Source organism: Durotheca rogersii (assembly GCF_024521655.1).
Source record: "Durotheca rogersii strain YMJ 92031201 chromosome Unknown GGS23scaffold_9, whole genome shotgun sequence".
NCBI lineage: Eukaryota > Fungi > Ascomycota > Sordariomycetes > Xylariales > Xylariaceae > Durotheca > Durotheca rogersii.
Genome location: NW_026251240.1, coordinates 310,409 through 336,310, shown reverse-complemented (window position 1 = coordinate 336,310; position 25,902 = coordinate 310,409). Strand labels below are relative to the sequence as shown.

The 25,902-nt window shown below is 57.8% G+C and overlaps 6 protein-coding genes across 6 annotated transcripts; 2 read left to right on the top strand and 4 right to left on the bottom strand.

Annotated features, from left to right (window-relative positions):
- The first annotated feature begins 197 nt into the window (after window positions 1-197).
- Window positions 198-1,118, top strand: GGS23DRAFT_528384 (acyl-CoA N-acyltransferase). The gene has a single exon (XM_051514707.1). The coding sequence runs from the start codon at window positions 383-385 to the stop codon at window positions 995-997; it is 615 nt and encodes a 204-aa protein (XP_051372046.1). The 5' UTR covers window positions 198-382; the 3' UTR covers window positions 998-1,118.
- A 492-nt stretch (window positions 1,119-1,610) lies between these two features.
- GGS23DRAFT_528382 (DUF1760-domain-containing protein) lies at window positions 1,611-4,019 on the bottom strand. Its single transcript, XM_051514706.1, has 2 exons — window positions 2,908-4,019; window positions 1,611-2,830 (listed from the first exon to the last, which is right to left on the bottom strand). The coding sequence occupies exons 1-2, from the start codon at window positions 3,748-3,750 to the stop codon at window positions 1,757-1,759; spliced, it is 1,917 nt and encodes a 638-aa protein (XP_051372045.1). The 5' UTR covers window positions 3,751-4,019; the 3' UTR covers window positions 1,611-1,756.
- A 676-nt stretch (window positions 4,020-4,695) lies between these two features.
- On the bottom strand, window positions 4,696-7,449 carry GGS23DRAFT_566462 (glycoside hydrolase family 5 protein). Its single transcript, XM_051516274.1, has 5 exons — window positions 6,972-7,449; window positions 6,852-6,893; window positions 6,685-6,787; window positions 5,982-6,595; window positions 4,696-5,856 (listed from the first exon to the last, which is right to left on the bottom strand). Exons 1-5 carry the CDS (start codon window positions 7,038-7,040, stop codon window positions 5,131-5,133), a joined length of 1,554 nt encoding a protein of 517 aa, XP_051372044.1. The 5' UTR covers window positions 7,041-7,449; the 3' UTR covers window positions 4,696-5,130.
- A 375-nt stretch (window positions 7,450-7,824) lies between these two features.
- GGS23DRAFT_566461 (mannose 6-phosphate receptor domain-containing protein) lies at window positions 7,825-10,050 on the bottom strand. The gene is made up of 3 exons (XM_051516273.1): window positions 9,891-10,050; window positions 8,415-9,796; window positions 7,825-8,328 (listed from the first exon to the last, which is right to left on the bottom strand). The coding sequence occupies exons 2-3, from the start codon at window positions 9,336-9,338 to the stop codon at window positions 8,173-8,175; spliced, it is 1,080 nt and encodes a 359-aa protein (XP_051372043.1). The 5' UTR covers window positions 9,339-9,796; window positions 9,891-10,050; the 3' UTR covers window positions 7,825-8,172.
- A 405-nt stretch (window positions 10,051-10,455) lies between these two features.
- Window positions 10,456-12,605, top strand: GGS23DRAFT_566460 (ERG4/ERG24 ergosterol biosynthesis protein). The gene is made up of 4 exons (XM_051516272.1): window positions 10,456-10,818; window positions 10,947-11,251; window positions 11,336-12,515; window positions 12,544-12,605. Exons 1-3 carry the CDS (start codon window positions 10,748-10,750, stop codon window positions 12,430-12,432), a joined length of 1,473 nt encoding a protein of 490 aa, XP_051372042.1. The 5' UTR covers window positions 10,456-10,747; the 3' UTR covers window positions 12,433-12,515; window positions 12,544-12,605.
- Window positions 12,606-13,511: 906 nt separating this feature from the next.
- GGS23DRAFT_604938 (acetyl-CoA carboxylase) lies at window positions 13,512-20,544 on the bottom strand (the record flags this gene model as incomplete). The annotated part of the gene is made up of 4 exons (XM_051519686.1): window positions 13,512-15,049; window positions 15,115-19,961; window positions 20,030-20,295; window positions 20,353-20,544. 4 exons carry the CDS (start codon window positions 20,542-20,544, stop codon window positions 13,512-13,514), a joined length of 6,843 nt encoding a protein of 2,280 aa, XP_051372041.1.
- Window positions 20,545-25,902: the final 5,358 nt, after the last annotated feature.

Genomic DNA, 25,902 nt, shown 5'->3' with positions numbered 1-25,902 from the left:
AACCCTGCGCATACCCCCTCCGGGGTCCCTTCTTCAGTCATATCGGTTGCGACACCTTGCTATATGAAGAAGTTGTGAGCAAAACACCCATCACCGTCTGCCACGCTCGTCTGCTTCCTGCAGAGCTGGGGGTGAGTCACCCAGCGAGCCGGACGGACGTGTGCGCTGTATAAGAACCCCTTGGGGACGGGAGGAAACTTGGAGGTTCCAATCCTCCATACTTACCTTCCCACAGCCTCGTCCTTAACCTTGGGAGTCGCCGGGCCAGCCCGATCATCTGTCTGACCCCGTCTCCCCGCTTCGCCACCATACCTACTACGCGCCAGCCCTCTCTCTCCATCACGCAAGCGAGCGCGGGGCGAGCACGGAACCGCACCTCGCCATGGCCGCCATCCCTACCCCGCGGTCGCCGCCGGCGCCTATCGTGACGACGGACAAGTGCTTCATCCGGGGGTTCGCGGCGCGGGACGTGGGGCCGCTGGCGGCGGCGGCGAACCACGCGGAGATCTCGATGTACATGACCAACCGGTTCCCGCACCCGTACACGGCGGAGAACGCCAGGTTCTGGGTCGACTTCGCGGCGGGCCAGAGCCCGGCGGTCAACTTCGCCATCTGCACGCCCGACGGCGCCTTCGCCGGCTCCATCGGCCTGACCCCCGGCAAGGACGTCGAGTACCGCACCTGGGAGGTCGGCTACTGGGTCGCCAGGGAGCACTGGGGCAAGGGCATCGCCGCCAGCGCCCTCGCCGCCTTCACCGCCTGGGCCTTCCACGAGTTCCCCGACCTCCTCCGCATCGAGGCCGGCGTGCACGGCGAGAACGCCGCCAGCGCGAGGGTGCTCGAGCGCGCGGGCTACGTCCGCGAGGGCGTGCGGAGGAAGGCTGTCTACAAGAGGGGCCAGGTGAGGGACTACATCATGTACGGCTTCGTAAGGGAGGAACCGAGGGAGGGCAGTGGCGAGGAGGAGGAGTTGCCGTCCACAGAGAAGACGGCGTAGACTTTGGAGATCAGCGCAGTCATCCGGCCCGACGATACCGGGTCTTGAAGAATAATATCGAGAATCTAAATCCGCTGCTTCGGCGATGTATCGCCTGCCACTGTAACACACCAAGTTCCTCGTATTATGACTCACGTCGTAGCTAGCTCTAGAGCGACAAGCTACCGAATCGACTTAGTCGTAGCGCGCACAGAGGTCATAACGTTAATAATCGCGAATCTCAGATTAAGATCGCCCAGATACTCAACAGGTCCGGTGTCCGGTAGATAGGCACGTATCGTGCATCGTTTCCGCAGGCCAGGAGAGAAGGCCGCGCGACAGCGTAACATTGCAGGCACCGAGCTCGACATCCGGATTCATCGTAGGCACGGCATCCTCACTAGCCAGAGGTTGCATACTTGAAGGCCGCGTGGTAGTCTTGACTAGGTGTGGTATACAGTCCGGGAAAAGAGCCACGTCGAGAAGCATTCTGTTCTTGATATGACGCCGGTGTAAAGCACGGGAAGTCAGTAGCACGGACTCGTACGAAGTGCTATCCGTATTAATTCCACGTCCTTTGACCCGACCCGAGCCGTTCAATCCTCAGTTCAGTTCGTCGTCGCGTGCTCCCAGGTGGCCAGCTACCGGTTGCCGTGGCCGTGGCCATGATGCCCAGACGCACACATGCACATATATATCTAGGTATACCCATGCAATCCGTCCTCGTCGCAATGTCTTCCTCCCTCCTCCCTTGCCTCTCTCCACGGCGTGCCGCCGCCGTCACTGCAAACCCAGGCCGCGCAGCCGATCCACTAGGATCGCGAGCTGCATCTCGTCCTCGGGGCCGGGCCCCTGCCCCCCTTGCGCCCGCCGGAGCCGCTCCGCCGCCGCCACCAGCGGCTCGACGAACCGCTGCCCTACCGCCGCGCCCATGCCGTCCGGCACGAGCTCCCGGAAGCCCGCGAACAGGAGGTACGCGAAGTTGGCCACCTGCAGCAGGAAATGGTGATTCTGGGCCCAGAAGTCCGCCAGCGCACCCTCTTCGTCCTCGCCTGTCTTCTCCCCTTTGTCTCCCTTGCCTACTGGCGCCCCGGCCTCTGCCTCCTCTCTCACCACCACCTCTGCTCCGGCCGCCTTGGCGCCCGCCTCGTTTAGCGACAGCATGTCCGGGAATAGGACGTACTGCAGGCGCTCGATGACTTCGGGCGAGGCAAACAGCCGGCCCTGGCGGCGCGGGGGGGCGGCGCGCGCGGCGACGAGCTCCTCCTGGAGCCAGGTGACGGCGCAGGCCTTGAGCGAGCCGAACATGCAGTTCTCGAGCAGGTCCTCGAGGATGTCGAGACGCACGTTGTCGTCGGGCTCGGCGTGCAGCAGCGACCCGGCGAGCGTCGTCGCCGCGCTCCGCACCTTGAGATCCGGGTGGAAGACTGAGATAAGCGTGAGGTTGTGGTGGTAGGCCATGAGGTTTGCGTCCGCCGGGGTCGCCGCCGCGCCGGTCGCCAGTCGCACCCGCCCGCGGTGCTCGAGCCCCAGACCGATCGCCAGCAGCGCGTCGGCGATCCCCGGGCTCGCCGCGATCTCCGCCTGCGCGTTCCGGCCCAGGAACCGCCCCAGCATCGCTGCGTGCTCGGGGAAGACGTGTATCTCGGGCGCCGGGCTGTCGGCGCCGAACACGTCCCGCGAGAAGATCCAGTACGCGACCAGGCACACGGCCCCGCCCGGTGACAGGCGGATGTCGTCGACGGAGGAGAAGTCGTCAAAGGTCGCCAACGGGTCAGTGTTTTCCGGTACTTCGTAGATGTCCCTAACGAACCGGCCCGAGCATTCATCTAACCCTAGATCACGCAGCAAGGCCTCGTCGATGTCAGCATCGATGGGAACGGGCAGCAGGAGAAAGCGAGCCGGGGGAGGGGAGGGGGGGGCGCGCTTACAACTAATTGTCCGACTACGGAATCCCGCCTCTGCAGCACCTCGTCTTCGCGGAACGCCTCGGTCATCGTCTTCCTGCCGGGAACGTTCCGCCCCGGCCGATAGATCTCGAGCAGCCGCGGGGACCACAGCATGCCCTGCGCATTCACGTAGCGTTGCAATATGCAGGTGCCGAAGGCCTGCAGCAGCCTGCGCTGCATCGCCTCCTCCTTCGGGTCCTCCTGCTCGGCTTCGGGATCGGGCGCGTTCTTGGACGTGTCGCCGTTCTGGTCGGGGTTGAGCACGTTGATGCTGGACGTGCGCGTGGGCAGGGGCGGGCGCTTCCGGCCCGAGAGCGAGTAGACCAGGTTGATGACGGACGCGGTCATCTCGGGCGTCGGCTGGTAGGCCTCGACGACCTTGGCCAGCGACGGCCCCAGAAACCGCGAGGGGTACTTGGTCTTGATGCGCCCGTGCAGGATGGCCAGCATGCCGAGCAGCGTGATGAACTTGGCCGGGATCTTGGAACCGGGAGCCGCACCGGGCTCTTCGCCGTCGACGTCGTCCTCGTCCTGCCAGGCGACGGTGAGCCCGGCGAGGGCCTCCATGACCTTTATGACGACCTCGCGAGGGTTGCCCAGGCGGGCGACGGTCTCGAGGCAGGCCTCGGAGCCCTCTACGTCGAGGAGCATCTGCACGAGGTCCCAGCCGATCTCCTGCGTGAGCTCGGCATCCTGGAGGACCTCGTTGAGCGTCGGCAGGACTTCGGGGGATGTGACATGGTACTGCAGGATGGTGAGGTAGGTGAAGCGGTCCTCCTTGGCGCCGTCTCGTATGGCCTGGATCGAGTCCGACAGTGCGGCCATTCTTTTGTCTCTTGCTCTCTCTGTGTCGCCTTTGCTTGCCGTACGTATGTTCTTGCTCCTCTCTGCTCTCTGCTATGCCCTTCGCAGTGTACCTACGGTCTAATGCGGAAGCCGGCACTCGTGTGTCGGTCCAGGCAGTTGGGTGTAAGTGCTGGGCGAGATTCCTTGGCCAGACGGTGGCGATGCGTCCGGGTCATGGAATGCTGATGGCGCGAAAGCAACGCAATTGAGGAGGGGACAGTGCTGGCTTACAGTAGGAGGACACTGTGCGCACAGCAACCGCTCGCTCGCGTAAGCCAATGGAGCAGAAGCTGCTCCATCTCCGCTAGTAAGGGCACGGCTAGCAAGCAGCAGAGCAGGGAGACGGGTAAATATTCCCTAGGTATCTGTCCATCGTGGGCTCTGGGTACGAGACGTGGAGCGTAACGGCGCGGAGCGGCCATCGTCGTCAGCCAACTGCACCAGGAATCATTCATCACCCAGCTTATGAGATAGGTACGAGAGGGCGACAGGGAGGCAGAGCTTTGCCGCTCGTATATTCCCCCCTCTTGGTCACTGACATAGTCTGTGTAGGGCGTCGGTGGGAGGCAGGATGGGATCCCTCCGGTGTTACAGCGACTCGAGGTGACAGGAGTCAGCCAGTATGGTCGGCCAAGGATGTGCCATCCATCCCTCTTCTCGATGCGGTAGTGGTGATCCCATTCCATTCGGCTTTCGAAGCTCGCCTCGGTTTTCCGTGTCGATGATGTTGTCTCGTACCCCGTATTCTTTCCCGCTGCACTGCTATTCCTCGTCTCAACAGTGTCTAGAATACGAGACCCAACAAAAAAAAAAGAGCCCGGGTAGAGTAGAGCTGAATAAAATAATAGCAACCGAGAGAATGCCGACACCAATCACCTCCCCTCCCCACTATAGAGCTGCGTCGCTTGTCAACCGAGCCGTCGCATCCGTAGATATAGGTATCTGCATTGACATTATCTGCCTGAGTATATACATCGCTGTTGAATTGTAAGTAATATTTACCGAAGAATTTCATCGCCGTCATGTTCGCTACGATCACTATTGTTACAAGGCCGACCCTTCCGCATCCCATAGGTCTCCCCCGGTATTTCAGTCTTTGCGCGCGCGCGCACGTCCTGTATCAGAGTGCGGGAAAAAAAACCCGAAAAAAAAAACCCTCCGTACATTAGATATCCGATCTCGTATTCCCACGCAGGGGCCGGGTTTCAGTATCCCCCATCTGTCCTTGTGTTGTTCGTGTCGTCGGTCGACCCGCCAAACGGCATAGATACCCCTCTCCAGCACACCTATCCGCCCCACCGCGGGGCCGCCCTGTAGGCAGGTCGGTAGGTATCGTGGTTCCCGATTGATGCAGCCCGCTTACAGGAAGAGCGATGACAGCGCGGCAGCGCAGCCCAGGAGCAGGCTCAGCGCAGCCGGGGACGACGACGAGGGGGCGCCGGCCGTGGCGGGCGCCGACGTGGATGCCGGGGGCGCGGCCTGCGACACGCTGGCGGACGGCGCGGCTGACGACGAGCTGGACGCCTCCACGAGCGCGATGCTGGCCGGCTGCACCGTCGGCGTGCCCGTCGCCACCAGCAGCATCGTCAGTGTCGACGGCACCGCCGCCGTCGGCAGGATGCTCGTCTTGTCCAGCGTGATCGTCCACTCCTCCGTGCCCGTCCTCTGCTCGTCAGCGCCGCCGGCCGATGCCGCCGGCAAGTCGGTCGTCGACGGCTTCTTTGTCGACGTCGAGAAGGAGACGGGGGAGAAGGCGGCGGTGGATGCAGCGGTAGCGGAGGCGGAAGCGGTGGTAGAGGCGGAGACGGTGGAGGGTGAGAAAATGGAAGACTGAGACAGCGTCGGCGATGACTGTGAGCTCTTCGTCGTCGTGTTCGCGGCTGTTGGCGAGTTGGAGTCGACCCACTGCCCAATGAGGCACTGGGACATGAGCTTGTTGTCGACGAGGCGCCCGTTCTGCTTCGAGGGCGTCAGGCTGAGGACGTACGAGGTGTCGAAACCGCCGGCGCCCCAGCCGACCAGGCCTACGAACACGTCCGAGTTCTTGTTGATCAGGGCGTTTTGGGCGCAGAACGCAGCGAGGCACTAAGATGGGTGCGTGGTTAGATGTTGCCTCTCGTCTGCTACATATATAGAGAGAGAGATGGATGGAGTGATAGGCAGATAAAGAAGAAAAACAAGAAAAAGTGAGGATGGTGATCACTACTTACAGAACTATCCTGCGAGGCCCCGGTCTCGCTGACGAGACCCTTCCTCCCCCTTTCTCGTAGAAACTGCGCGAGCTTCGTGAAGGCGTCCGCGTTGTCCGTCGTGCACTTGGCGTGGGTCCCCGAGTTGTCCTCGTCGAGGTACTTGTGGATGTCGAGGAGCAGGTTGTCCGTCGTGCCGTCGGGGTTCGTGACGGCTAGCAGGGCCTCGCCGCCGCCTGTCCCGGGCAGCGTCGCCGCGCTGTCGAAGTTGGTGCCGGGTAGTAGGATCGTTTGCTTCGTCGCGCCCGCCTCCCGGATCGCCGTCACGGCCTTCTGGCAGGTCTGGGCCCACAAGCCGACGTCGAGGTCGTGCGGCTCGTTCATCAGCTCGAAGATGACCTTGTCCTCGCCGGCGTACTTCGTTGCCAACTGCTGCCAGAGGCTGACGAACTGGTCGTCGCTGGGCCCGCCCTGGCCGATGATCCCGCCGTCCCAGCGGGCGAAATTATGGATATCGATCATGCAGTGCGCGCCGGTATCGAGACAGGCCCGGACTAGTTGATCGTACTTGGCCAGGTTGGCGCCGTCGAGGCTACCCCCTAGTTTGTTATTGACGAGAAACTGCCATGATATCGCTGCGTCCGTTCATTAGCCAACGGTACCTTCGTGACCACCGCTCGCGATGGGGATATATAGCCAGGGGAGGAGAAGGCGGCGAGCGTACGTAATCTTAGCAAGTTGATGCCGTCGTCCTCGACAAAGTGCTTTATTTGTGCGATCCCGTCATTGTTTAGCGGAAGTTGACTAGAGCCGATCGGACACGATCCCTTATTCAATCCCGTTAACTCCTTGAATACTGAGTATTATATATCGGAAGCGAATAGTTCTTACGTCGATTTCGCACCCGAAGTCGCCTCCTGCTATGGCGACTCCCTTCAAGCATCATGTTAGTATATCTAGTCCTACTGTCTGCTACGAGGGACATGGCCGTCGTTGTCGCGTAAAACGCACCAGAAACTGGACCTTCGCGAGCACAGCCGGTGCCGCGGCCAGGAGTGGGATTACGTTCTTAAAGTACATTGCTAAGCGCTTACAAGGCGGAGGAGACGAAGAGAAAAAAAGAACAGTATAGCGTGTCGAAAACGAGCGGAGGCCGAAAACCAGTAGGCCTCGACGGGATGTGTAAAGGCGCACGCAACCAGTACGAGAAGGTGAGAATAGAAGAGGCCCTGCCGAGGAGGGACGGAACGAATGAGCAAGCAAAAAAGAATGATGAAAACAAGATGGCAGAAGGAGAAGAAGAGAAACAAAGTAAGATCAAATGAGAAACAGGAAGCAATGAGCTTTTTGAGGCTCAAGCCTCCAGGTCAGCTCGAGGATCCCTCTGCCCACCTTACGGGCTACGGCGGCGCATCGTCACGATCCAATCTGCGTCGGGATCGTTTATTGCAGCGGCGAGCCATCGTCCATCTATCTATCTGGCCAGTCGCAGGGTTCCCCCCTCCCCCCTTTCCTCTCCCCCCCCGCTCCCCCGTTGGCCGCGTTCCTCGATCGAGAGTAGCATTCTTTTCTGGGAGGTTCAAACACGCGGCGTCTCGGGCTGGCGAGCCAGAAGCCAACGCCCGCGGTGCACAGTCTAGCCTCTTACAAGTAGGTGGTACGGTTGGTGAGCTGGGCCGGCGGGTATCGCGAGCTCTCCGAAGGCTTCTCGCCCCTGGCCACTATACATGGGGCACTATTCTTTTTTTGGCCAGGCCTCTCTCGATCGAACGACGGGCCCCGAACCGAACTTGGTGAGCGACCTTGAAACGTGCTAATATTCCCAGCTTCCCGAGACATCCACCCGTGCCGCCCTGCTGCGTCTAGAAAATCCTCGATTAACCCACTCGTCGTCCCCTGTCCCATTCAATGACGAATGCGCACGCTCGTTCCTTTTTTTATTCTCTCTATATACCTCGCTCTCTACCTAATTCTACATAGGATCCTCTCGGTCCCTCGGTGTCCGAGTCATTTTGAACCTGGTTCCACCGTGCATACAGCAGAAAATCGATATATCGTATATGTCGCCGAGATGCGCTTTGTCGCGAGAACCCTCACGATAGCCCCGCGCGCGTAAGAATTCATACAAGTAAACATGGCCGCATTCATACAAGGTAAACCAACTCAAGCAACCGGCGGGACAAAAGAAGACAAGACAAGCCAATGCCTTTTTTTAATCCTCCCATTCTTCGTCGTACTGGTCGATAAGTCGGTTCTCGTCCTCTCGGGTACTTCGGCCCCTTCCACCCGACGAGCCCGCGATGTACTGATACCCTCTCCGGCTCGGGAGAAACCGAGCGCAAGACGAGGTGACCAGCACGAAGAAATCCTGTTATGGCGGTTAGCCCCTTCGTGTCACGTCGCTCGTCTCCGAAATTTCGCAAGAGGCAGTAAAAAAAAGAAAGCCACACTTACACAGATATGACTCCATAGGTTAGCCCAAAGCGAGTAGTTGGGGAGCTGCTTCCACCCCCTCGCGTGGGCTACCGTCCGCTGGTAGAAGATGCCGCCGAGTAGATAGACGAGGACGGCGATGGCGAAGATGATGGCGAAGATGGACCCGGGCCCCACGCTGCCGGGCGTGTGCGGCTCAACACCAGCGCAGGCGTGCTGCGACCTGACTTTGAAGACGTAGGCGCATTCTTCGGGGTCGGTAGCGATGAAGGACGCGACGGCGGCGCCGGCGCCCGGGTCTCGGTCGCAGCTGAAGAAGATGGTGGTCGACTTCCGTCGCTTCGGCTCTTCCGTCTCCTTGGACGGCTTCGCGGCGCTGGTGTTCGTGGGAGTCGGCACGTCATCTTTGCGCTCGTAGTCAGACCCCTTATGGGCTGCGCCGTCGTGGACGATACTCCTGCTCGACGTGCCCGGACTCCTCTTCCTCCCCTTGTCGCAAGGCGAGCCCCCCGTGTATTGCAGCACTAGCTCCTTGCCTCGGGAGACGAGGTTAGTAGACTGCGAACCCAGGCTGTATACGTCGCCCTTAGAGACGTAGTACGCGCTGACGTTCCGCCATTTGCCCTCGTCGACGCCGATCACATCCTCGACCGGCTCCACCACGGCGCCACAGATGTTGAGGGTGAAATTCGACCCATAGTCGTAGCCCCTGGCGTGGTAATCTGCTAGGGGTGCGCCGTTGCTGTGGGCGGGTTTGGAACCGTCGGGATTCAGCTTGAGGGCTATGTCAGGTCGGAGGTCGAAGAAAGCGCCGGAGACGGACGTGGCGGTACAGGGCAAGGTGGTGGTGGTCTTGTCGGCGTCGGCGGCAAGCGAGATGGAGGGGAGAGAGAGGAGGGCGAGCAGCGCTGAAGCCACGGGCCACGGCTCAGAAGCGAAACGCATCGTTCACCGAGAGGGCGGCACAGGCAGTGTGTCGGGGACTTTGGATCGTGTTATATCGTTTTCGGCGTCGTAATTTCTGGTAAGGGTTGTCGTCGGGAAATGCGCCCGTCGCGCTACGGGGAACTCGGGACGGCCTGGAGCATGGACTCGCAAGAGGGAGGCAGAGAGAGCCTCCGGACGACTCAGGGGGGAGGGGACCGTCGGCGGCGGATAGGAATACACTGCAGGATGAGGGCCAAAACACTCCAACTATATTCCTCACCGGGCGTGTCTGTCTGTATCTGTTTGTCTTTTCGAGAGGGACGATGGCGGCTCTCTTCGCGTCGTCGCTCAGCTGCTCGAAAACGCGTAACGGGTAAGAAGCCAAGCTGCCGACTTTCCCGTTGTCGACTTGCTGTCTTTTGTTCGGATTTGCTTGGCTAAATTTAGCAGGTGGCTTTGCGTACAGTATGTCTGTACTATATGTAAGTGCAGCGTTAGTAGTAATGCTCTGTGGTGGTGGAGGAGAAGTGGATGATGGGTGGGCGGGATTGTGCTGTGCATAACACGTACATCCAGGCACCTACAATGTGTTAGGTACCTATAGAGGTACCTCCCAACCGGGCAGGTACAGATTAGGTACCTAAGAGATAGACTAAACAATAGAGACTACCAAGTAGCGCTGTCAGGAATCGAACCTGTCCTCTATTATCTAACCCACTAAGCTCTAAGGAATGTACGTGTACTGAGCAACCCCAGATACCTGTTTACGTCAATTTCTGGATACTCGTACTTGGAATGCCATATTAAATGGAATGTTGAGGCCCGATATGCTCTCACCTGATGGATTTATACATAGGTACAAGTGCCTATCCACCTCTACATAAAGTACAAGTGCGCTACGCAGGCACATTAGGGCGTGATAGGTACATTAGCAGGTTACAGGTATGTACCTAAAGGCGCCGTTTCTCCGCTAAAGGATGTCCGCCGGTACGTACCTACCTGTTAGCGTATATCTAGGTACCTAGGTATATATAGGTAGGTAGTCATCGGATAAACGTCGGCCCTCCCCTCGTACCCCATCCCAGAGCCCTCCGAAGAAGACAAGAAGACGGAACGAGATTTAATGCCTGCCCATAAGGGAACAGCTCGAAAATCGTCTCACCCGGAAGCTAAGAATACCGGCTGGACCCAACCGTGTTTCTTCGAATGAGGCCATACCCAATCGTTTCGAGGGTTGGCCGCGCGCTGCCTCACAGCTTATAAAAAGGAGGGAGGGGAAAGGCACATACTAGACAGACGACACAACTACGCACCACCCACGAGAGCTTCGGCAATCAAGTTCCCTGGTCAATCACCCTCTCCTCGCCCAGCTCGCCCTCGCCCAGCTCGCACACGGCCGTTCCGCACTACCACAACCGCCGTCCAGCATGGCGCCCAAGTCCAAGCCGGCGAAGCAGCCGTCGTCCGGGTTCGCCCACGGCTACGAGTTCGGCGGCCCGTAAGTTTGCTGTTTTCGTCCTCTTGATTGCAGCGTCCCCCCGTCCTGTCCTCGCTTGCGCAGCGCGAGTCGGGAAGGGGGGCCATCCCATCATCCCTTGCTAACCGCGACGCGCCCCCCCCCCCTAGGCTCGGCACCTCCGCCATCACCTTCGGCCTCCCCATCCTCTGCTACGTCTTCGCCTTCGGCTGCAACGATGTCTCCGGCTGCCCCGCCCCGTCGCTGCTGAGCCCCAAGACCCTCACCCTCGAGCGCCTCAAGGCCGACGTGGGCTGGCCCGAGGACGGCATCTGGGGCCTCGCCAGCTGGGAGGCTACCGGTTACACCGTCGCGTATTTCTTCCTCAGCGCCCTGCTCTACCGCATCCTGCCCGCCACCGAGGTCGAGGGCACCGTGCTGTCGACCGGGGGCAGGCTCAAGTACAGGTTCAATGGTGGGTTGTTCGCGCCGATGTGTGACACGTCCGCCGTCGCAGCGCATGCGGGTAGCTAACGCGCACGGGGGGGGGTGATAACAGCACTCGCCTCGGCCTTGTTCACGCTCGTCATATGCATCGCCGGCACCATCGCCCAGGGCGCCGAGTTCCCCCTCTGGACCTTCATCGCCGATAACTACCTGCAGATCCTCACCGCCGACATTCTCATCGCCTATGCCGTCGCCGCCTTCGTCTACGTCCGCAGCTTTTCCGTGAAGCCCGGCAACCCCGAGCACCGCCTGCTCGCCGCCGGCGGCTGCTCCGGCAATCTCATCTACGACTTCTACATGGGACGCGAGTTGAACCCCCGCGTCACGATCCCCATCATCGGCGAGATCGACATCAAGGAGTGGATGGAGGTGCGCCCCGGCCTGCTCGGCTGGATCCTCTTCAACTGCGCCTTCGTCGCCAAGCAGTACCGCACGTTCGGCTTCGTGAGCGACAGCATCGTCTTCATCGCGGTCGTGCAGGCCGTCTACGTCATCGACTGCCTCATCCTCGAGCCCGCCATCCTCACCACCATCGACATCACCAACGACGGCTTCGGCTTCATGCTCTCCTTCGGCGATCTCGCCTGGGTCCCCTTCATCTACAGCCAGCAGACCCGCTACCTGGCCTCGCACCCCGTCGCCCTCGGCTGGCTCGGCATCGCCGGCGTCTCCGTCGTCCTCGTCGCCGGCTTCGCCGTCTTCCGCCTCAGCAACCTGCAGAAGAACATCTTCCGCACCAACCCCGACGACCCGCGCGTCGCCCACATCAGCTACATCGAGACCAAGACGGGCTCGCGCCTGATGACGTCGGGCTGGTGGGGCGTCGCGCGGCACATCAACTACCTGGGCGACTGGCTGCAGGCCTGGCCGTACTCGCTGCCGACCGGCTTCGCCGGCTACACCATCCTGGCGGCCGGCGGCAGCAGCGGCGCCGAGGGCGCCGTCGCCAGGCTCGACGGCCGCGAGGTCGTCCAGGGCCCCGCCAAGTACTGGGGCATGCTCTTCACCTACTTCTACATCGTCTACTTCGCCGTCCTGCTCGTCCACCGCGACGGCCGCGACGACGACAAGTGCTCCAAGAAGTACGGCGAGGACTGGGAGAAGTACAAGAAGATCGTCAAGTACAAGATCGTCCCCGGCATCTACTAGGCGCCAGCGAGTATGTGTATACATGTGTGTCTGAGAAAGAGAGAGTGAGAGAGAGTGTGTGTGTGTGTCTGAGAAAGAGAGAGAGTGTGTGTGTGTCTGAGAAAGAGAGAGAGTGTGTGTGTGAGAGACTGCGAAAATACATGTGATGAAGCGGGGGGGCTAAGCCATTGGATAATAGGAAGACGGGGAGGCGTGTGGGAGATGTAATAATGCACGGTACCAAGGACCAGATGCAACCACGGACTTATTCACTAGCTAGCTCAATGCTATCGATGTTCCTTATCCCATGCTCTGGCGGTCGGCCGAACCAGCCTTTTGCCATCGGGCCCTTTGCGGAGGAACACGCTGGCCGAGCATCACCGTCACTCCTACTACCTAAGGTTAGGTAAAGCTCCTTTTACAGTTAGGAATTTCGAGGATTCGAATTCCGCCGTGTCGCCGACGGTTGATACCAGTCGGGTGAGCAGCTGCGCAGCGGAGGTAGGCCGAGACGTCGATATACTACATATTGCACATGCGTGAGAGAATATAGCAAATAGCAAGGAAGACTTGGGTCTAGACAGATCCTGCTCATATGAGGCGCAACGTGTATGCAGTTCTTTGTTACGTTGGCAAAAGGACCCAACGGTTCTAAGCGACCGCTCCGGGGAACCATCGTGAGCCACGCTAGGTCTTGGAAAGCGAGATTGGTGAAAACGAAAGAGTTCAATTCCATTCTCACCAACAAATATAGCTGCATATGTTGTATAATATCACAAGAACAGAATATAAACGCCCACCCCATGCGCCTGTACAAGTCGATGTTGGCATACGTATAGAGATAAATGGCATCGAACAGATAGCAACACCCATTACGAGGGAAAAATCGCGCCGTGGCAAAGCGTCGTCGACGAACGCCAAACCCACGTAATCCCCCCAGTGTTTTTTTTTTTCAGGAATACAGGCTAAATCCACCACCCCTTGACCCCCGAAACAAGAAGGAAAAATCGGAAATTAGGTCGTCTAGAGCCCTTTCTACCGAACCTCCGTCATCTCTCATCTTGTTGTAGAGTATCTTGCCTGGGAAACGGCGCCGTCCTTCACTTCAGGTACTTCAAGACCTCATCCCGCTCGTCGACAGGCATCATGTGCAAGAGGTCTTTAAGGCCCTTGAGGGCGGCAGTCTTGTCTGCCCTCAGGAGGTCGCCCACCTCGCGAGAGACGGTCTCTGCTTTGATCTGATCCACCTTGGCCTGTATTGTCTCGGTGTTCTCCTCGTACCAGTTCGCCACATCCCGATCGTTTTGCCCAAAGTCGGCGATACCAGACCAGGCAGTTAGCAGGCGGAGGTGGTGCTGGCGGGTTTCGGTAGCCGCGGCGCTGTTCAAGTCAGTGGCCTTCGCTGAGGTCGCCGCAGCCGCCATGCGCTTGAGGATATGCTCCTCATTGAGACGTCTACGCACACGCCAGTAGAAGAACCGGCGTGCGTTCTTCCACTCGAGCACCTCGCGAATAGTGCCCTTGGCCTTCATGCGACCAGCGCGGTCGTGCAGGTCAGCGAATTGTAGACTGATCTGTGCGTATATGGGAAGCAGCGCCTTCTCGCGATCCACCATCCTCTCTTTAACTTCTTCGAGCTCCTCCTTAGAGAGATTGTTGTCGGTCGCCTGCTTCTTGAGTGAGGCGTAAGTCGGGTCGAGGCGGGCCATCGTCTCCAGCTGCTTCTCCTTCTTATATTTGATCCCGATGATACCCTCCGGCTCTAGAACACCAGCGCGGGCTTCGGCATCGGCGTACATTTCCATAGCCACGGGGTTGATCGTAGGGTCGACGACGACCCAAGAACCGCCGCGTAGCTCGCCGAAGGGCGGAATGTACACAAATATAGGTTGCTCATACTTGACGAGAGCGTCGACGATGTAAGAGCCATATTTCAAGACCTCGTTGTACATGTCGCGCTGGCCGCCGGAGAAGCCTCTCCAGTTAGCGAGGATCATGAGAGGAAGCTGTTCGCCATAGTTGAAGTCGTTAATGGCTTGCGCGGTCTTATACGCGGAGTTAGGATACCAGACACCGCCAGCTTCGTTGGTAACTTGCTCGATGGAGTCGGGGTTGGCAGGGTCAGCCGGAGTGACGTTCTCCACGGTTCTAGTCTCCACAGCAATAACACCCATCGGGATACCACCGAGACGAGCGCGGCCCACCACAACCGTTCGGGCCCAGCCGCCGAGACTCTCGACAAAAGAGTCCTTGTCGAAGAGGCCAGATTGGAATCCGTCTTCGTCTTCCTTGCCACCGATAAGCCATCTGACATCGTACGGCTGCTTGTTCGGCGGGGTGTAGATGACCTCGCGGTCCCAGACATCTAGACTAGGTGTGATTGGCACCGGGAGACCGCGCTGAGCGGGCACGAAGGATAGCCATTCCACAATCTTGGAAACGCCGGCGAAATCATCGTTGGCGGTCAAGTGGGACACGCCATTTCGGTACATGATCTGGGTGCCGCCGAGCTGCAAGTTAGACGTATAAACTTCGCGGCCAAGTAGATTGTTGAGGGCTTGAGCGCCAGTCAGGATGATGGGTTGGCCTTCGATCTGAACGGCACGCTGGCCCAGGCGGACAAGGTAGGCGCCAATACCTAATCGCAACAAAGTCAGTAACGCGAGCGAACACCCGGCCCGCCTCCCGAGGGGATATACTTACCGATGGATCTGCAAGTGATGAGGGTGACGGTGAATATATCGTTGTATGCGCGGCTCGTGGCGCCGGCAATAAGACCGGACCCCCTTAGACATTCGACACCCAGGCCATCTTCAGCACCCACGATGGCGACGATCTTGTGACGCGTCTCCCCGTTTTCAGTGACCGTCTCCGTGATGACGTCGCGCCTAGCGCCGTCCTCAAATCGCTTTTTTGCGGCGTCATCTAGGTAGAGATACCTGAAGCCACCTTCCTGCCGCGACGGATCATTCCAAGCAACTTTGAAATGGGGAATCAACTCTTCCGCCAGGCCCAGTCGTGCACCCGAGTTAGCCGAGAGGTAGATGCGAGGAATACCTAAACTACGAGCCAATTCCGTGCACTTGTTAAAGAAGTGATCTTCCTTGGGGCCGAACGACCCGATCTTGTAAGTAATATCGTTGGCGACGACGACGAACTTTCGCCCCTTGGGATATTCAGGTGTGCGGGCATTGATAACCCATCCGACCATACCGCATGCGTTGGTACCAGGTTCACGGGAAACCTCTATCAGCTTGTCGTGGTCGTCGAGAACTAGCTCGCTGTAATCGATGCATTCGCCCTGCGCAGGCTTCTTGTCGGCTAAGGACGGTATTTCCTTGGCGGTCTTCGCCCAGGTGTTCTCGACAGCTTGTCGGAAGAGCTCTGGGAAATCGTACACGTACTGGGTTCCCATCAGGTGCGCCTTGTAGCGCTTGGGCTGGAGCCAGTTCTTCGTCGGGTACGGCGTGCAGACAGGCAGTAAGTGCATCGACCCGATCTTGGTGGTGCCGCCAATGGAATAGAAGACCATTTCTCCTTTCTCCGACTTCCTCTCGACATAGAGTTCGACTTGGATGATATACCCAGATGTGTTGGTGATAATGACACGCAGCGGGTAAGGCATTCCGGTGGCTGAGTCTGTGCAGATGATGCGAATTTCGACTTGGGAGACACGAAGGCGCCAGGCACGAGGGCCGAACCTGTCCAAGAAGCCTTGGAGAGACTGCTCAACTTCCTGGGGCTGCAGCTGAAAGACCGGCGTGAAGTTGAGGAACATATGGTTCAAATCGGAGTGGTTGTTACCGATGATCTCGAGGGCGTCGAAGATGTCGTTGATCACCCGATCAGCCTCTGAGGCGAGGTATTCAGCTGTCGGGATATCGTCTCGAAGACGACCAGGCCGTATCACGGCACGGGTGAAATATCGCCTGTCGGCGTCGACGCCTTTGCCAATGCCCTCATAAACGTGGATGTTCTTGTTCTCCGTGAAGACCGGGGAGATCTTGAACTTGGCGAGACGCGCGAGCTCCAGCTGGAAGGCCAGCGCCGGCTCAGCATGACGAATACTCCTATCCTCGTAATACTCGGGCGCGCGGAAAGTATAATAACCCGGGTACGCGCCATCGTTGTGGCCACAAATGAAGGTCACGCGGCGAACGCGGCGTGCGATAAGTTCTTGCTTGAACGAGCTCAGCAAGTTGTTGATGCGTTCGAGGATGTCTTTGTCATCATAAGACTCGGCGTCACGGACCGCAACATTGATGACATTAGTGAGTTCTTCCTCTTCCGCCCGCACGGGAAACGATTTGCGCTTGCCGCTGAGGTCGGGAATAAGCCCAGGGAATCGCTGCCTTTTGGTCGGTAGTACCTCCAGAGCCTTCTGGAACACTTCGTCGGCCTCATCCAGATATTTGCAGGGAACGACGACGCCCTTGCGGGTGGGCTCCTCCTCAGTCCGTCTGTTCAGATAAGACATATCACTAACGGAACTTATCCGGTGAAAGCCTTCTGTGGTGGGAGTGCCAGGGACGGAGGGGTTGGCCGACTGGACGGGGACGGAAAATTCGGTTTGCCCGATCTTTCGGAAAGAGAAGTCCCAGGATAGGAACGCCGGCGCCGTGTCCAATTCGTCGTTGTGGTATTCCAACTTCTTGAAGTTATAAGCGCGGTAGGCCCGGCGGACGTAAACCTCAAGAGCGGCAGCCGACACCCAAGGGTCGTCGTGAGCAAAGAACGACGACAGTACGTCAAACACGGTATACTTGGAGTCGACAACCTCTTTAATAACATCGAAGTTGGGCTCTCTATGTTCCCAGCCAGTCTCCCCATACTTATTTTCGATAACAGAGGAACGCAGAATGTGCTCCATCTGCGCCGTCCGCTCTTCCAGGGACGGGAGTGCACATTGGATTAATATTTCTCGAGCCTTTAAAGAGACCTTAGCTGTCTGGCGGGATTCTAGTTCGGTAAGTTTCCGCAGAACAGGTCGGAGGAACTTCCCAACGTTGCCGACGTTCGGCTTATTTGGGCGGTACTCCTCGAGAAGAGCCAGAATCAGGTGGTTTTTGGAACCAACACGGCTGTGAGACAGGACAATCTGGATAACCTTCATGTAATCCTCCTTGTTCTCCTCGCGGAGCTTGAGGATTACCTCCTCGTCCTGGCTGCGCCGACCCGAGAAGCGGGCTTCGACGTCGGCATAGGCATCGAGCAAGCTGGCGATGGCATTAAGCTCCCGCGATTTTTGGCCGTCGGCATAGTTGTCTAGAACTTCTATAAGAGGCGCGATAGTATCCCGTAGACTCTCAGCTTCACCAGGCGGGGTATTATCGTCCAAGAATTTCGAAAGAGTCCTAGACAGTGCCTTCGCCGGAAACTCGACGGCCCGAGCTTTGGCTCGGTCGACGACCTGGGTGAATTGCGCGTCCAGCTTTTGCGGCATCCTTGAGTGTAGAGCGGAGTGGCGGGACGCCCATTCGCTATAGGGCAATTCGGAATCCCTCAAAACCTCAATCATCTCCTTCACCGTCTGCTGCATGATGACAGAGTTGTCGTAGCCCAACAGGATGTTCCTCAGCGTGTTATAGGTCAAGTCGAACCTCTGCGCCGGTTTGTTTCCGACAACCTGCGGAGGTCCAAACTCAGGAAGCTGTCCGAGGAATGGCTGCGCTTGCTTGACACGGCTAGGGTCGTCGAGGGCAAGAATGCCGAGGATATCGCCGGCTTCAATCGTGATGCCCGGCTGCTTGATGAGTTGCACCGTACCATCCTCCTGGGCCACTAGGGGCATGAACATCTTCATGACCTCCACCTCGGCAAAGGTCTGACCGGCCCTCACGTGTTCGCCATTCTCCACAGTGTACTTGACGAGCTTTCCAGGACTGGGCGATCGAAGTTGAGTTGGGTCGTTTTCTTGCTCGAGCAGGCAAGTCTTGCTGTCCACCGAGATGCGAGTGGCACCGACTTCTTCCTTCCAATACAAGCTATGGCTTCGTCCATCGAGGAGGATGAGAAGGCCGCCGTCGCTAAGCGCACGTACACCGACCGAACATTTGGACCCGTTGATGAAGAGGTGGTAACTGTCAACGGCCGCGCGGGTCGCGGTAAACTTGTATCGGTGCCCTTCGTAAATGAAGTCGACCGGGAACACGGTCTTGAGGATATCCTTGGAAGGCACCTGACCCCTCTCCAGCCCAGAGCGGTACTCAGCTATGCAAGCCTCGCTGGCAATGTGCGCCTTGGTTGTGGCTCCGCACACGACGGCGAGCATAGGGTCCGGGCGTTCGGCGGTCAGCTTATTAGAAATTAGCTCATCGAGCCAGCCGGTCGTAATGGTATTCTCCTCGAAGGCCTCAGTCTCCAGCAGCTTGATGAGATACTCGACGGTGGTTCTGAAGTCGCCACGGATAGAGAGTTCCTTCAGCGCAACCACCATGTTCTTGCGAGATGCAGCACGGCTCTCACCATAGGCGAAGATATGGCCAAATTGGCTGTCGGAGAAGCTGTGAATACTGGAAGCGGTACTGACGGAAAAGTAACCCCATACGTTGGCGCTGCTTCGGAAGTTGAGGTCGTGCATGACACCATTGGAAGGCTTGAAGCCCTCGCCAGGGTCCTCGGAGGTTATTCGGCAAGCCGTGCAGTGACCACGCGGATGCGGCCGGCGCTGCGTCTTGTCACTTTGGGGATCCTTGAACTCGAAATCAATCTCTGTGGACGACTTAGGGTCGAGTCCGTAGAGCAAGCGGATGTCGCTGATCCGGTGCAGGGGAATACCCATGGCAACTTGAAGCTGGGCCACAGGGAGATTAACACCGCTCACCATCTCGGTGGTCGGATGCTCGACCTGCAAGCGAGGATTCAACTCCAGGAAATAGAACTCGTCGTCGTCGTGAGAGTACAGATATTCCACTGTGCCGGCGGAAACGTAGCCTACCAAGCGGCCGAGCCTCACGGCGGCGTCTTCCATGCCCTTAAATGTCGACGGCTTGGCGATCGTGACAGGGGCTTCTTCGATGATCTTCTGGTGCCTACGCTGCACTGAACAATCTCGGCCAAAAAGCGAAATGTTATTACCATACTGGTCGGCAAGGAGCTGCACTTCTAAATGGCGTGCGTTGCCCGCCAGCTTCATGATGAAAATTGGCGAGCCGGGAATCTCATTCGCAGCAGCCTTGTAAAGCTGCTCGAACCCCTCTTCGGACAAGGCCTTTCGGATGCCCTTGCCGCCGCCGCCCTCGGACGCCTTGATCATGACGGGGAATCCGATTTCTCGGGCCTTTTCCAGTCCTTCCTCCCAGGAGCCGACGCAGCCCTTCATGTACACGTCCTCGGCGACGGTGACAAGGCCATTGTCGTCCACCTCCACTTGATCGATGCCCGTTCCCGACCACGGAATACATGGTACCCGGGCATGTTGCGCGACGATGGTAGAGGAAATCTTGTCACCGAGGGAACGCATGGCGGACCCGGGGGGGCCGATGAACACGATCTTTTTGGGCGATGCTGCCAGAGATTCCGGGAGCTTGGGGTTCTCCGAGGCGTGTCCCCTAAGAAATATTGTCAGGATCCCAGGGTAGGGCGTCTGAGAGGCGCCAGAAGGGGGCAAGAGACTCACCATCCCGCCCATACAGCATGAACGTTCATCCGCTCGGCAATATCCACAATCAACTCGACGTTAGCATAATTGTGATTATTTGTACCACCCGGAACCTCGACGTAGTGGTCTGCCATTCTGATGTAGTCGGCGTTGGCTGCCAAGTCTTCCGGCGTAGCCATCACCGTAAACTGAATTGCCCTTTCGTCACCGAACGTCTCGTAGGCCCACTTCCGTACCGACCTAATCTCTTTGACAGCAGCAATACCATTGTTGGCGATTAGAACCTAGAAGCGGGGTATTAGCACTCTCCCCCCCCACGCCCAACATTGCCGGCCACTTACATTTGTGATCACAGTGTGGCCATCGTGCGTGGCGACGAAATCCCTGACTTTTGACGGGGCGGCATTTTCTAACCGGTTGCCGCCGATGAAGTGGTCGGCTACCTTGTGCTTCTCGGCATAGGTGGCTTTGCCATTGATGACGGGAACTGTCCGGTTGGCGTTGACGGCGCCGGTGCCGTTTGTTTGTGACATGGTGGAGGGGGGAATCGGAGAATGGATATATTAATTCGGCGAGGGAGGTCGAGGGAGTCGGATAGAAGAATCGGAACCAAGACTTGACGGGGTCATCCAAGTACAGCGGCTGCCGATACGCAATTGTGCGGAGCGCACAGTCGTCGACGGGAATATCGGTCGGCGGGGAGAACCGATATCGACACCCGTATGTGCTTGCTGGCGGATGAGAAGCAAGGGCGTAGATGTGCGGGCGGGGGGAGCCTCAGCTGAGCACCCGCGATCCTGTCCGCAGTAGGCGCAGGGAGGGAGTAAGGAGGGATCAAGTAGAGAAGAAGGGGGAGGGCGGACTAGGTAGGTCTACGACAAGAGGGTATAAAATTAGCAGAAGATCTGGCCATGCGTGGGGTGTTCCGATGGGCTGGGGTTGATCCACTCGACAAAGGTAAAGAAAGGAAAAAAAGAGCACATCGCAAGCTTGTTGAGCTGCTCTCGAGACCGTGCCGTGGCAACCAGCAAGGCCAGTTGGACCCGTCTAAATAGCTACGTATTCACGTAGGCGGGGTTTCGGGACTTACACAGGGGACACCTAGGCGTCGAACTAGTCGTCTCGAGATGGGTATCAGATAATATCCATAGATCGACTCGAAGGAGCGGAAGCGATGGAGAGAAGGTAAACAGGGGCTGTAAGCACCGACAGAGGCTGTAGAGCAAGCGACGGAAGAAGGTGAAGGGGGAGAAAAGGGAACCGAGTCGAGGTGGTCGGACGGAGGTTGTTTCTTTTTGAGATTGCTGAAGGATGCCCATATCAGATATACATAGCTACCTGGGAGGTAGGCAGGTACAGCCTACGGAGGTAACAGGTAATCGTAACGTCCCTGTCTTAGGTGCCTGGGTGGGTACCTAGGTACGTGGGTATACGTCTACTACTACCGGGGCGCAGAAAGGAGACGAAAAAAAAAAACAGTTATGGTACCCGACTAGGTTAGATCGCATACACGGGTGACGATGATAGTAGTAATAGGTAATACCTGCAACGGCAATGCTAAGTCGGAAACAAGGACCTATGATACGTAGAGGCAGGACACCAAAATGCCGCCGCCAACCTGGGCGGGTCCGCTAAGGTCCCCACCGGCATCTTTGTAAGGTACCTGGTATCGCGACGTTCTCCGTTGTTACCTGTCACGAGATACCAAGATACCCAGCGTACCTACAGCTAAAGCACCCACGCGATGATGTATCGGGGAACACTTTGCCCGCACACATAAGTATCTAGGCACTCAACCCAGAGACGCGAGGAGCAAACAATGCGGAATTGCCCACGGCTAAGGGAAGAGGAAAAGGTAGAGCCGAGTGCCTTAGGTAGTTTGGAGATCGACGTTCAAGCCACGGCAGTCTGAGCCAAACGAAGGTTACCCGGGGACATTCACTGGGTATTTGAGGCGTTGCGTTGCGTCTCGGGTTCGGGTCTATACAACCTTGCCCACCGGGCAGGTTGCTATGTACGTAGCTACCTAAGGTAGCACTCGACGTCCCCGAGACGTAGGGAATTGCTACGTGGTACATACTGCACAAGAGCAGCAACGGCGACGCATCCGGTAACCTAGGCACAACCGGGGTGTTTTATAGACATTTGGGAAGCAGGTTACCTCATACCTAGGTACCTAGGTAGGTACCTACCACCTAACGGCTTACAACTTTCGCTCGGCGCGCTTCTGTGCGCTGTGGGCAAGAGGGTAGGACCAAGAATTCGTCTTTACTACATCTCGAGATACCACCGCGCCATAGTAAGTACAGCGACCTTCTACCTAAGTGACGTGAAGGCTCTCGCTTCCATCTGCTCACGACCGTTCTTGTGTGCGTGGGCATCATGCGACGACAGCTTGGGTTTTTGGATCAACCAGCCTAGCCGGCGTGGAGGCGTAGCCGCATCGGACTCAGGGCGGGATATTCCAAATTGGTTCTTGCCGCTCCCCTCCCCCCTGAGTCTGGAGCTGGCTAATACGTGTGTGTCTGGGCGAGCAAGTTAAGAGAGAGCTATTGCGTCCGTGAAATTGATCGATCCCGGCGGCGGCGGTTTTAGCAACGCACAAAGGCACGCAGCAAGTTGCACAGCAGCAGGTTCGAGCTCTGAACCCCTTACAGAGACATCGCAGAGAGGTGAGACCGCATTGGCAACCCACGTCGGTATATTTCGAGTTGGCCCGATAAGGATAACGTGGATGAGACCTACCTCTACCTACCTACCCACCGATCGGGTTCGGACTTTTTGTTCGCTGTTTTTTATCGCGATCGGATTCCGCTTTCTACCCTTGTCATGGGTTACGGTGCCCCCCCGCTTCTTCTTCTTCCTCTTCCTTTTCTTCTTCTCATCCTCCCCCCTCCTCCTCTTCTGCTCCATTTCATTTTATTTTTTTCTTTTCGGTTCTTTCCCAATCTTCCCTCACTTCGCCCGGGCGCTCTCTTCTCCACTTGTGGCCCGGAAGCTCAACAACCCAAGCGGCGCCATTTGGGCCACGCCCTGGCAGCCGAGACAAATGAATATATCGAAAATCCGTGGAAATAGTGCCCTTTTCCGCCGCCGAGTTTCTCCTAGCCTCTTCCCCTTGGATGTGTATCCTCTCTTGTCTCTTTTCTTTTCTCCCTCCCTTCTCCCTTTCCCGCTCCCTTCTTCGCTGAGCGCCCTACATTTCTAGCGTCGGTCCTGGCCATACCTCACTACGAAGTCAGACTCCCACTCTTGCTTACTGTGCATTGCCTGCTCAGCACTATCGGCGCCCTGTCATCTTAAAAAAAAAAAAAACTGGACGTGGAATCTGCTTACTTCGCATGTCATCCCGCGTCCGAGATAGGTACTTTTTCGAACAGCGGTAAATACCTCACGTTCTTGTCCACGCTAGATGCCCCCGGCTATGATGCATCCGCGTTGCCGCCGTTACTATTCCTTCTGCTGCCGCTAGTGCCGTTGTCGATGTCGTCGTCGATGTCAATGTCTTCCTCCACCTCCGTACCACATTACCTCTTTCGCCTCTGAATTGATAGGTAAGCCGGGTATGCTAAACAGCAGCCACCTTCAACTCCCCAGGGCCACACTAGAGATAGGTAGGTGGGATCCGGGAGTTAGCGGTATCATCGCGCGCAGAACCCTCCCAAGCTATCCTAGGACGGTTAGCCATCATCGTCGGATTTCGGGCTGAGCAGAACCTAAGCTCAATTGTTGGGGTAGCCGTCGCAGTGCGACGGCCGACAGGACCAGAGGCGAGCCCACCTGCGTTAAGCCGGACCCACAGAGGCAAGTCGCTGTCGTCCTGGCTCAGGTCCCTGGATTTGCCCATCCCAAGGTACCTCTGACGGCATTAGAGGCGGTACAGTCAAGATCCGGTGGGTGCAATATAGGCGCCTAGGTACCTGTTAGGTATGTACAGACCCGGCATATCGCATTACCGTAGGCGCCTAATCGCTTTGACGACCGTCCATTGCCTTTTGTCTCGGACATTCACGCTCTCTACATACCCCCTCCACTCGCTTCGTCCCCACAGACAGAACCGACGAGTAGAGACAACCGCCTCGAGTCCTATTCCCCGTCATCTGCCCTCCTCCCCTCTCTAGGCCGGAGACGGCGCCTCTCCACTTCTCCATTTCCTCCTCGCGCCGGCCATAGAGAGAGGGAGCAGGCCGATAAGCAAGGAACATTGGGACTGCTCTCTGTCTCCGGGCATCCGTTCGTCGCATGTCCCCAACCTCACGTCCGGCAACGTCTAGGGCACGATGCCGATATGATGCGTAAGCCTGCATAAGGCCGATCGCCGAAGCCGACCACCTTATTCCCATCGCATATCTCTTATATCACATCCCACCGTGCTTCTCCCCCAATCGCGTACCGTCGCCTATCGCCTCGCGAGATACCCGTCGGACCTCGTTCCCCTCCACCGACTGGTCTGATTCCCAGCCTAGAAACTCCTGGAGGATTTTCCGGCTATCCCATGTCAGCACGCGATCTACCAAACGCCACGGCGGTCGAGGGAACGGGGGTCAGCGGCATGCCAGACTTGTTGATCGAATCCACCGTGAGATCTTGGGCGTCGTAGAGACGTGAGAGAGCACGCTTGCACGCAACACAGCACCACACACGACATGGTCGACGGCACAGTTGACGTTACGGCGCTTACCTAGTTGGGAACATGCCGGTTCAGTCGCGCGTCTCGGAGCTGGCCACCACCACCCCTGCTCGCCTACTACCTGCCCCCACCCCGCGTCATCCGACTCCTCCGATGATATCGACGGTCACCGCGTCAGAGCGTACATCTACGGCTCCCATCCTAAGATGCCGCCCGCTTTTTAACTGTCTTACTCTTCTTAGGCAAATGTTTCGACCCTTATGTGCTCAGATGGATGTCGTGGTATCGGGCTGCTCTCGACTATGCTGAAAGGGCTGCATCTTGACGCATCTTATCACCACTTATGGCGTTATCTGTCCAGCTCGCCTTCCCATCACGTCGTAGCGGAGGGTGTCCGCCATACATATCTACCATCATTACTACGCGGCTTATCTAGTTACCTACAGCAAATCAGTTACAGACGTAGGGAGATACGCCTTGGGCTCTCCGCTGGATGCGACTGAGGAGGACCGAAACGGAGCTTGGCACGAAACGAAGTGCTGGGTAACGGACCCGTCCCGTCGTAGTAAGAGGAATAAGCTATAGTAATGGCCAGGCTCGTCCCAACCCCGATTGGGGAAGTCCCGTCGAATGTGGTCGTCTAACTTCGAGAACGATGATGTCAGTGACTCTCGTTCCATATGCCGAGCTCCCATGCTACGTCGCACGCACCCAGCGCGCGCTAGACATGGTTGGCGGATAGGATGTCAGCCTAGCCGGCCGCGACGAATACGGCCATCCCCGATAGCTGGCTCTGCGCGTTTCGCATCCCGCGTTCCCTACGTGCGCAACCTCGGCACGCGACACGGAAGAAACTCTAGCTATGCGGAGGAGGTTTCGGGACGAGAAGAGCCGGATAGATGTACGTTGAAGAAATAAAGTTGTTATATAATTAGATTCGTCTCCACGCTAGTTACGGTTTGGGACGATCTCGCAGACGCACAGAAGTAGACACCGAGAAGCTTTTCGGGCCCAGCGGACCAGCCCGTCTCTGCTTAAGCGCAGCCAGTTCGGTCGGTGCGCCGTAGATCGGACAAACCATCGCCGCGGCCCGCCGCACGTGTAGAGAAGGAGCGAGAAATCTAAAACTCAGAGGGCAGGGAGGCAGGCTCTCGTCGATATCCGGGCCGTAGACCGCCCCTAGAGCCTCTTACCAACCCGCTCCTATCGCACGCACCCCCCTCCCCTACCCCCCCTTCCTACTCTCCCGGGATGATCAGCG

Excerpts from the sequence above, each read along its gene's own strand:
- GGS23DRAFT_528384 (XM_051514707.1), top strand. The coding sequence starts at position 383 with ATGGCCGCCATCCCTACCCCGCGGTCGCCGCCGGCGCCTATCGTGACG.
- GGS23DRAFT_528382 (XM_051514706.1), bottom strand. The coding sequence starts at position 3,750 with ATGGCCGCACTGTCGGACTCGATCCAGGCCATACGAGACGGCGCCAAG. Across the intron at positions 2,831-2,907 it reads CCGTAGTCGGACAATTAGTT|GCCTTGCTGCGTGATCTAGG; the intron begins GTAAGCGCGCCC and ends GACATCGACGAG.
- GGS23DRAFT_566462 (XM_051516274.1), bottom strand. The coding sequence starts at position 7,040 with ATGTACTTTAAGAACGTAATCCCACTCCTGGCCGCGGCACCGGCTGTG. Across the intron at positions 6,596-6,684 it reads CATCAACTTGCTAAGATTAC|CGATATCATGGCAGTTTCTC; the intron begins GTACGCTCGCCG and ends GAACGGACGCAG. Across the intron at positions 5,857-5,981 it reads GGGCCTCGCAGGATAGTTCT|TGCCTCGCTGCGTTCTGCGC; the intron begins GTAAGTAGTGAT and ends CACCCATCTTAG.
- GGS23DRAFT_566461 (XM_051516273.1), bottom strand. The coding sequence starts at position 9,338 with ATGCGTTTCGCTTCTGAGCCGTGGCCCGTGGCTTCAGCGCTGCTCGCC. Across the intron at positions 8,329-8,414 it reads ACCTATGGAGTCATATCTGT|GATTTCTTCGTGCTGGTCAC; the intron begins GTAAGTGTGGCT and ends CCGCCATAACAG.
- GGS23DRAFT_566460 (XM_051516272.1), top strand. The coding sequence starts at position 10,748 with ATGGCGCCCAAGTCCAAGCCGGCGAAGCAGCCGTCGTCCGGGTTCGCC. Across the intron at positions 10,819-10,946 it reads GGCTACGAGTTCGGCGGCCC|GCTCGGCACCTCCGCCATCA; the intron begins GTAAGTTTGCTG and ends CCCCCCCCCTAG. Across the intron at positions 11,252-11,335 it reads GCTCAAGTACAGGTTCAATG|CACTCGCCTCGGCCTTGTTC; the intron begins GTGGGTTGTTCG and ends GGGTGATAACAG.